General features: G+C 34.3%; 1 protein-coding gene across 7 annotated transcripts; it reads left to right on the top strand.

Moving 5' to 3' along the window:
- Positions 1 to 938: 938 nt before the first annotated feature.
- Positions 939 to 8,468, top strand: LOC107488276 (protein ARV 2). Of its 7 annotated transcripts, none has more exons than XM_052262416.1 (12): positions 939 to 1,162; positions 2,753 to 3,180; positions 4,314 to 4,619; positions 4,715 to 4,847; positions 5,611 to 5,818; positions 5,952 to 5,999; positions 6,142 to 6,231; positions 6,576 to 6,680; positions 6,783 to 6,877; positions 7,299 to 7,365; positions 7,473 to 7,548; positions 8,139 to 8,468. In XM_052262416.1, exons 5-12 carry the CDS (start codon positions 5,732 to 5,734, stop codon positions 8,279 to 8,281), a joined length of 711 nt encoding a protein of 236 aa, XP_052118376.1. In that variant the 5' UTR covers positions 939 to 1,162; positions 2,753 to 3,180; positions 4,314 to 4,619; positions 4,715 to 4,847; positions 5,611 to 5,731; the 3' UTR covers positions 8,282 to 8,468. The 7 variants fall into 7 exon arrangements, with proteins under 7 accessions (XP_052118376.1, XP_020997940.1, XP_052118375.1 ...); XM_021142281.2 differs by having other exon boundaries at positions 5,605 to 5,818; XM_052262415.1 differs by having other exon boundaries at positions 4,293 to 4,619; positions 5,605 to 5,818.
- The last annotated feature ends 1,332 nt before the right edge of the window (positions 8,469 to 9,800 follow it).

The raw sequence follows: 9,800 nt of genomic DNA, 5'->3' as shown, positions 1-9,800 counted from the left end.
CTAAAACCCCAAAATAAACAAGTTCATAACCAACAACAAGAACACTACCCTGCAAGTCCTTTGAGAGACGACCCGAGGTTTAAATACTTCGGTTTATAGATTTTAGGAGTTTGTACTTGTGACAAACAAAATTTTTGTATGAAGGGATTATTGTTGGTTTAGAGACTATACTTTACAACGAGATTTCATTTGTGAAATTCTAAACCGTCAAAAATCAACTCATCAGACATCACCACTCTACCTAATTTTCACTGTATGTTCACTAGGTCCAAAAGACCAAAACTAATTCAACCAAACCAAAAGTCATTCTTTCTATTTTAAAAACTAGTGATATCGATGAAATACCACCTAAGGCAGCTACTACTGCTCTTAAAATCCCACATTAGCATAATGTCATGAAGGAAAAATATCAAGCACTAATGAAAACCAAGAGAATTAAAGTAGATAAATATTAAGGGACCATCAGAATTTATTATTTTTGGTCATTATTTAGTCCAGTGTTATCAAACTTGGCTCGACTCGGCTGGTTCGACCGAAAACCCGGTCATTTGGCCGGATCAAGCCACTCATTGAACCGTTTAAGTAATCAACCCGGTAAAAACCGGTTGACCTGGCCGGGTTTCATGAAAACCGGTGACCTGGAACGGTTCATATAACCCGGATCGGATTATGTTTTTTTTTAAAAAACGGTGTTGTTCTTTGTTCTCTCCATTGTTCTGAAAATTGGACCGGACCGACCGGTCGAACCGATTCAACCGAAAACCAGTAATAAAAACGGTCCGGTCCAATATTTATAATGGTTGGAGAGAAAACCGCTTAAAAACCGTCGAACCGGTAACCGGCCGGTTCGAATAAAACGACGTCGTTTTGCTTATTTGGAAAAAAAAATAAATACAAAACAAAAGCAGAACCCGTGAACCAGACCCCACTATCATTCGTGCACTTCCAGGAGACCTCTGAAGCCAAGGAAAACCCTAGCCCTTCATCGCCGCCGCCGTCCGCAGGTCCTCAGCGCCGCCGCTGCTTCCTCTTCCCCGTGTCGCTTTCATCTTTGCTGGCACGTCGTATTCATCTTCGTTGGCACGTCGTTTTCATCTTCCTCTTCCCCAGGTAGCTCGGCACGTCGTTTTCATCTTCGCTGGCTTCTTGGCACGGAACCCAGGTTAGTGGCCCTGCTTTCAATTCTTCGCCTCCGCTTCTTCCTTTTAATTTCTGAATGTTCGGTCTTCTTCTTCGTTTGAAGTTCTGAAATTGTTGTTCAATTTTTGTTCCATTTTTCTTGTAATGTTTTGTAAATTGTAATTGTCTGCTGCTGATGGATCTGTCTTGTATTTGCTGGTTGCTGATGGCTGTAAATTTTTTTTTTCAAATTTACTGATGGCTCCATGGCTCTGTTAGTCTGTTGCTTTCAATTCTTTGCTCTCTGTTACTGATGGCTCTGTTACTGATGGCTCGATGGCTCTGTTAGTTGCTGATGGCTCTTAATTTTTTTGTTCAAATTTACAGATGGCTTTGTTTGTAGTTGCTGGTTTTGCTGGGTGAAGGTTTAGTGTTTTGGAATGTTTTATAATGTGCTAATGTTTGTAATTGCTGGGTGAAGGTTTAGTGTTTTGTGATTATTGGTTAATGTTTTGGTTTAGTGTTCTCTCTTTTCCAGATTTCCCTTCTCCCTGGATTTCTGGATGTTGCTGAATTGGTAATCAATAAATTTTCCTTTTTGCTGTAAATCGGGACTTTACTAGGATTTGTTAAATTTGTTGCTGTAACTTGAATTTGTTGCTTCCCAGTCACAGAATCAGAACAGAATGCTCAGTCAGTGCTTGATTGATTGGCTTTGCTCATTGATTGTATTTGATGATAAATTTGAAATTGATAACTTTTAAATTTTAAATTTGCACTGCCCATGTTACTGATTCACTGTTCTTTCAGTGCTTTTTGTTGTTGTTAATCATTGTGATGAGCTTTGTTAAAATTTGCACTGCCTATATTACTGAGTGTTCCCTCAGTGCTTTTTGTTGTTGTTAATCATTGTGATGAACTTTGTTAAAATTTGCACTGCCTATGTTACTGATTCACGGATTCATCCTTCTCGTCATTATCGTTGGCATGAACTCCGAACCAAAACCCCAACTCTCTGGATAAAATTGTAACGAAAGCTGATTGGGACTTTTTCTTCTACTTAAGGTATGAATCAGAATGATGAGGCCAAGTTGTGAATACACAAGTGTCAATGGACTATAATATTGAGTTTGTGACATTAGAAGGGTGTAATAATAACAATAATGGAGTCATGTTATTTGAATATTGAGGTTTAACATTTAAACTCTCAGCTTCTCAGCCCTGTTTGGTTCTTCATCTCAGGCAATTGAATCGAATCAACCAGGCCTTCCTTTTCTTTTTCTTTTAGTTGATTCTTAATTTTTCCAATATATGTAGCTTTCTGAATCAAGTGGATCAGATTATATAGTTTTCTTGATTTGGGATATTTTCGGAGACGCATTAGAAGAGCTATTTTATTATTATGTTTGCTATAATAATATTCACATGTTCTGTATGCTTGTGATTGTTTCGGTGTTTACATTTTCTTTCCAAGTCACTTGCTGTGGTTGTTCTTTGAGTGAAGGCTTTGTACGTGTGTGTAAGAATATGTGATAATGTTGAATGCTGTTGCATCTAATAGGAGTTCTTGGGGTACCCTCATCTTTAGTCCTTTATAATTTATTTATTATTTTATTCTAAAACGGTTTTTCAGGTTGAACCACCGGTTGGACCGGTTGGACCAATAAACCAGTGAACCAGTGATTAAAGCGGTTTGATAACTGGTCCGGTTTTCAGAACCTTGGTTCTCTCCCTCACTTATCCCCTTTGCGTGGTGCCCTAACCCAGAATCAGAACCCATCTCACCTCTCTCTTCTCTCGCCACTCTCTCCCTCAAGCTCACGTCGCCCCCTCAAGCTCGTCGCTGCCTCAAGCTCTCATCGCCGCTCAAGCTCTGTTGCCACCTCAAGCTTTGTCGCCGCCTCAAGCTCGTCGCCGCTCAAGCTCTGTCGCACTCTGTCATAGTTCGTAAGCTCGCCTTCCTGCTTCGGCCATCAACGCTTCCTCGGCCCTGAGTCTGGGTTTAGGGTTTCAGCTTCGGCCCGGGTCTTCCATCAACTCTTGCTTCGTCTCTCTGCCTATGTGAGTTTCAGCTTCAGCCCTGTTATTCCTCTTTCAATTTTATTGCTGTAAATTATTCGTGCATCTTGAATTTATTGTTCAAAGTTGAGTTTGTTGCTGAAATTATGATTTAGCTAATGTTAATTTGCTGTAAATCATATTTGGAGACTTGGAGTTTTTTTTGTTGCTGCCTAAAAGTTATCATAGTTTAAGTTTTTGTTGCTGCCTGAAAGTTATCATAGTTTAAGTTTTTGTTGCTTATCATAGCTGAATTTGTTGCTAGAACTCTAGAAGTAGAATTTGTTGTCAACTGTAAGTTGAATTTGATGCTGAACATAGCATAAATGTGGTTGTTGCTGGATAATTGAGTTGAGTTGAATTTGTTACTGATCCTTGTTGTTGTTGTGTTGAATTTGTTCTGATCTCTGATCTTTCTCTCTTTTCTAACTCTGTTATAAATAAAACTCTTGCATCCCTCTAAAAAGTGTGTATAATTGATTCATTGATGGAAGTATAAGATGAAGTTAATTCAGTTCACTAGTTTCTTGAAACTCTCTTTTCAAACTCTTCTTTCTCTATTTTTGATGTTCTGCATAATGCAATGTTTCTTATGGAAGATATAGACGCAAATTAAAATGAGAAAAATATTGATCGAGCTCTAAATTTGTCCTATAAAGATATATATGAAACTCCAAATCTTTTTCTGATGCTCTAAATTTATACTAGAAACTAGTTTATTCTCTCTTTTTGCATCATTAGTTATGTCTAAAAATTAATATTTGATTATTATTATTATGTTTGTAAAGACTTGCATTTTAATTTTTAATACATAATTTTAATTTCATTTATATAATTTTATATTTTTTAGATTATGACCGGATCAACCGGGTGAATCAGTGACCCACCGGTTCAACCAGTAACCCAGTGACCCGGTCATATGACCGGGTTGATTGCCAGTTCGGTTCTGATAACTATGATTTAGTCATTAGTTCAATTTTTTTAGTGTAGTTATTTTAGTTTAGTAACGTAACAACATACTTTATCTAACTGGTCGCTTTGATTATTTTTCCTTTCCCCCCACAAAATGACGTCGTTTTGGTGGTTTTTTTAAAAAATTAACCTAACCCTCAAAGTGCCCTCCATTGCTCCATTAGTGAAGTGAAGCTTGCTCTCTCTCTCTCAATCTCACATCCTCACTCAGCCTCCGCAGAGCCGCAGAGGCACTCTCTCTCACACTCACGATTCCGGCTCCTCTGCCTCCTCGTCGCCTCAGCCTCCTCGTCGCTGCGTCGTCGTCTCGCCTCAGCTTGATTTCTCTCCTCTCGCCGGCTGCGTCACCGTGCCGCATGCGTCTTCCTCTGCGTCACTGCGCCACTCGCTCGCGTCTTCCGGCTGTGCTTACACTGTTCCGCCGGCCGTATCTCGGTTCTCTGTCTCCCTCTTCTCTGTGTGCGATCAAGGTGAGTTTTTTCAATTTTTTTTAGTTATTCAATCATTAATTTTTAATGATTTAGCCATTTGGGTGATTTTTGCTGCTGATCCTGGTTTGATGCAGTTGCAATGGTTATCTTTTGCTGATTTTGACCATCTCTACCTCGTGCCTCTTCTGGCTTTGGTTCTGTGATCGGAATACTGTGACATTTTATTGGAAAACTGAGCTTTGGTTCTATTTCTGGACTTCTGCAGAGGTGAGCTTTTATTTTTCAATGTAGTGTAGAATAGATAAATCGATGCTAATTGGAATTTGTATTTGTATAGAATGACACTTGATAGCAAATTTGAAAGCAATTGGAATTTGTGTATATTGTTGCTATTGCTTTAATGTAAGTTTAAGATAGAAATTTAATGCTAATTGAAATATGTATAGAATTGATTGTTGCAGTTGATTGTTACCATTTTAATACTTGATTATTGCTGTTTTAATGTAGGTTTAATCCTTAATTGATACTGTTTTAATTTAGGTTTTAATATTTGATTGTTATTCTTATTTGTTTCAATGTAGGTTTAATGCAAATTGAAATTTTTCTATTAGGTATTTTTAGAAAGGGTTTAGCTAACACTTGTCCTAACGGCACATGATAAGCTTACCGCTAGTAGAAAGTTTTAAATATTTTCATTTAATGAATGCAAAACAAATGTATTAGAAACTTAAATTTTGTATGTTTTAAATGAAAAACTTTCTTATTTTGTAATCTTAACATGTGCCCTAAGGGCACATGATAGATAAACCCTTTTAGAAATTGATAATTGATTGTAGTCATGTATTTTATATTAATTTAGGTTTAATACTCGTTAATTGATTATCTTATATTTTTTATTTATGTTGGACTGGTTTTATTGGTTTAACCAATGATCTATCGGTTGAACTAAGAAATCAGTATACTAAGACTGGTTTGATTATTGATTCGGTTCTGACAACTAACTGTTTCTCACTTCACTGCTCAGCTGCAGAAAGAACACAAAGGTTTCACAAATTCAGAACACCAAAAATTTCCATAAAATAAAAATAAAACATTTTTAATCAACCTTTAGTTTTGATCGAATCTGTGATGCAACTTTTCTTGCATCATCAATGGGTTACCAATGCGTTCGGTGTAGCTTCCCAATTAAATCACTCTACGTTCAGTATTCCCCCGGCAACATTCGATTGATGAAATGCGTAAAGTTTTGCTTTTTCAATCACTCTTTTTCGTTAATTACCTTTTTCTCTTCATTTTCATTTCAATTACTTAGAATTAGTGAATTTGAATTTTTCAATTTTCATTTACCCCCTATTTTGTTTTTCTGTGTAGGAGAAATGCAAGGCTGTTGCAGATGAATATATAGAGTGTGAAATTATGGTTTCTAATATCCCTTTATACTATTGGTTTCAAAGTTTAAATCTTTATTCCTTATTTTTTAGTCTTTTATATGATAGGAGCAAGGATTGCCCTGTTTTTCTTCCCCTTCGTTTTTATCTATTTATTTGATTTGTTTTTTCAGATTCTTATGATAGATTTGATGCTTCACAAGCAAAAGGCTTATAGACATCTTCTGTACAATGTCCTCAATCAACAAACATTGAAGTTTGAGGTATTGCAATATGTTGCTATGTAATAATAATAAACCCTAGTTATTATTATTATTATTATTATGGTTTCTTCTTTTGATGCTTCCTTTAGTAATTTCCTATGGTTGTTTTTACGGGAAATATTATGTGCATTGGTTTTTGGATAATGATTTTTCATTTTCCCTTGGGAGATCATGTTTGAGAATAAGAATTCTTAAGCATTTTGAAGTTTGAGCTGTGTTTTTATAATCTAAAGGCTGTGTTAATTTGTGTTACCATTCATTTTGTAAATAAATATGCTGCTTCATACTACTTTTATGATTCACATTTTCTATCACTAAAGTTGGTCACTTGGTAATTTTTGCAGGGGCTACACTGGAAATTGGCCATTATTTATTTTATTTTCGATGCTTGTATTCATTTGTATGTAGAAGCAAGGAACTCATCTTCATTAGTCTCAACATGTTGCAAGGTTCACACATATGTATCCATTATGTCTAACCTTTCACTCAACTTGGTTGGTTTGAATTTTCATGCTATTTTCTATGGAAGTTTTTATGGTTTTCATTAGCAGGTGTTCATGTATGTCGTCTTTGGGAACATCATGTTTCTTCTGACTTTCTTCATTATGGTTAAGATATTTCTCAATGCATCAATCAACATCTCCAGGTATATATATATTTGGTTATCATTCATCCCTTAAATTTTTTCACATTTTGAAGAATTTGAGTAACCAATTGTCCGTTGGGAATGCGATGACCCTATCAGTCTTTAAAGAATCTATTTTTTCTGAGTGTTTGTGATGGACTTGGGTTTGGAGTCTTGTGTATCATGAATATTCAGAGTTTTTGGCCATGGTAAATATTGAATAAAATGTTCTCTAGTTTCGGTTTTGAAATGAGAATTTGAATCTGATAAAATGATTCGGATGTACAAGTGATTTGCACAAAAAGGCTAACAAGTTGCCAATTTAAATTTTGAAAGGATTGATTACTAATAAGTTGATTCTTCAGTAAACATTCCATGCATACCAAATTCATATGTTAGTATCATCAATTTAACATCAGCTTAAATGTATTCAATCATGCAGATTCAATGACCTTTTGCTCACAATCATGATATCGTGTTACTTCAAGATTTTTCTTATTGCTATGATGGTAAGTTTCTTATTCTATTTCTTTGTTAACACATTCCTGTTCTTGTCTTTGATGTGTTTTGAATTTGTCAACCATCTTTGACCTTCCAAGTATGTATTTTCATGTAGGTCTGGGAATTTCCGACTTCTGTCATCTTCATCATAGAATTATTTTGTTTATCATCTAATGCCGTGGCATTGAACGGTTAGTAATCAACTTATCATGATGTTCTCTCATATAAAACAACTCCCCTCTGCCCCCCCTCTCCTTTAAATGATGTTCCTTTAAATATATGTTAAGAAAGGCTTAATTTTGGTACCTTGAATATAAGCATCAACATTAATGATAACACACTAGTCTAATTCATATAGGCGATTCCACCTAGTGAAAAGGCTTGTATGTTTTAGTTTTTCATCTCTCTCTCACATGGGTATTGAGATGGGCTTGATTATGTTGTTTATTGTCAAATGTCGATTATTATTTGAGACGATTTATGCTGATTGCATGTATTTTGTGCACATAACTCCTAGAGATTAGTTGATAGTACATTGATACACTTACATTAGCCTCTGTTAAGATTTAAATTATTCGACACTCATGACCGATGTATTTTATAAAATCTTACCCTATGTTTTTTTTATGTGAATTTCAAAAACCATATGCTGAATTTTTACGGAAAGAAAACCGCTTATCGTTTTCTTAGCTGCATGTCAACACTGCTGTGGAAAATGATGTCTGAATATGAGAAACATGCTTGACAAGGAAAGCTGATAAACAATTTTTCTGTGATCCAGTGATGACTGAATCGAGTATGAGTCGATGTGTTTGGGCCTGCTTTGGTGCATATGCTGTAAAGCTTTTTGTCACTCAAGTTCTAGATCTCAGATTTTTAGAGCAGTTGATAAAAGGGTGGATTCAAATGTCCTCCTCTTCATGATCTTAATTTATATATTAGTAGCAGAATTTTGAAGTTAGAAATTGTATATTCAATTATCATATACTTGTTAATAGAAATAGTTAGTTTTTTCAGGATATAAGAGATAGATGGATATGAAGTATTGAACACTCCCATGTCTTAACTTTGTCCAGAATAATATCAATGAAACAAAGTTTTGATGCAGAAAGTGATATTTTAGAAATAACTTGAAAACCATTGAGCATTTGTACATTTGATTCTTTTGAGGATTTGATTGCTAATATGATGTGTATGGGTCTTGTCTATATATATTTAAAAAAAAAACACAATAACAAAGTTGTGTACATGTGATTTTAACCATGGCTAAAAAGTTTATATATGGAGGAAATTTCTATGATTTCCATAACCCTTTTTTTGGGAGTGTTTCTCCAAAATATGGAGCGAATTCTGAATAGGCTCCCGACAAATTATATCATGCATCATATTCATGCAAAACACCATATTGTACGCAGTCGAGGTCTTGGATAAACAGCAGCATTATCTGCCTGGCTGCCTCATTGGGAGCTCTACACGGATTTGAGTCCTCAATGAGACATATAAAAGTATAGGAAGCGGTTCTCGTATTTCGTTATATTTAGCGGAATGTGATATTCCATCTATGTTGATCATTTAGATATAATATAAATTATTTGAACGTTCAAGATTTTGGAAGCTTTTTTTGAGTGAACATGAAGAGAAGGAATTTATGGTGGATTTTAAACCAGCTATGTAGTTGAAAAGTAAAAACCTATATATTATTTTATTTGACCATGTGCAATGAAGCTTGGTGTCATGGTGTGTTTTCGGCTTTTCGCGTGATCTTGAACATACAGCCGAGTTGGCAATTTGTTAGAAATAGGCCTAATAAGCATATTTGTGTAATCGTGGAAGAAAACAATTTTTGGTAATCATGGAATGAATAAGAATAATATTCCAAAAAATACATGTAATTGGATAATTTGTTTTTTAAAAAATACAGCAATGTTCCAAAAAAATAAGAGATGAATTAAATTATGCAAAATACAGTGATAGATAAAATAATATTTTTGATGAGAGAAAAAATTGAGTGAAATTATCATGGAATCGAACTATTTAAATGCATATAAAATTTGTATTCATTTGTTTATTGTATATTATATGAATGAATTATTTGTGGGGTAAAGTTGAATTTTTTTAATGTATTATAAAATGAATAATTGAAAATAATATAGAGTTCTTTAATATTATGCAATATTTTCGTATTCAGGATAAATTTAATCGATCATCAATAAGTGAAAAAAATCACTCTGAATAATTTGAATAAAAAATATATCTCTTCAAACTTTAAATTAAAGTACTATGATTTCTGTTGGTTATATTATTAAAGGAATTATTAAATTGACAAGTTCATATGAAATAATTAGCGTTGATTTATACGGTTTTGAAAATTGTATAATTAAAAGTAGTTTAATTATTTTATTAGTTTTTATAATTTTATCAAATTTATAATTAAATATTTATA

This window comes from Arachis duranensis, chromosome 5, assembly GCF_000817695.3.
Source record: "Arachis duranensis cultivar V14167 chromosome 5, aradu.V14167.gnm2.J7QH, whole genome shotgun sequence".
NCBI classification, from domain to species: domain Eukaryota; kingdom Viridiplantae; phylum Streptophyta; class Magnoliopsida; order Fabales; family Fabaceae; genus Arachis; species Arachis duranensis.
This window is presented reverse-complemented; position numbering and strand designations above follow the sequence as displayed.

Excerpts from the sequence above, each read along its gene's own strand:
- LOC107488276 (XM_052262416.1), top strand. The coding sequence starts at position 5,732 with ATGGGTTACCAATGCGTTCGGTGTAGCTTCCCAATTAAATCACTCTAC. Across the intron at positions 5,819-5,951 it reads ACATTCGATTGATGAAATGC|GAGAAATGCAAGGCTGTTGC; the intron begins GTAAAGTTTTGC and ends TTTTCTGTGTAG. Across the intron at positions 6,681-6,782 it reads TAGTCTCAACATGTTGCAAG|GTGTTCATGTATGTCGTCTT; the intron begins GTTCACACATAT and ends TTTCATTAGCAG.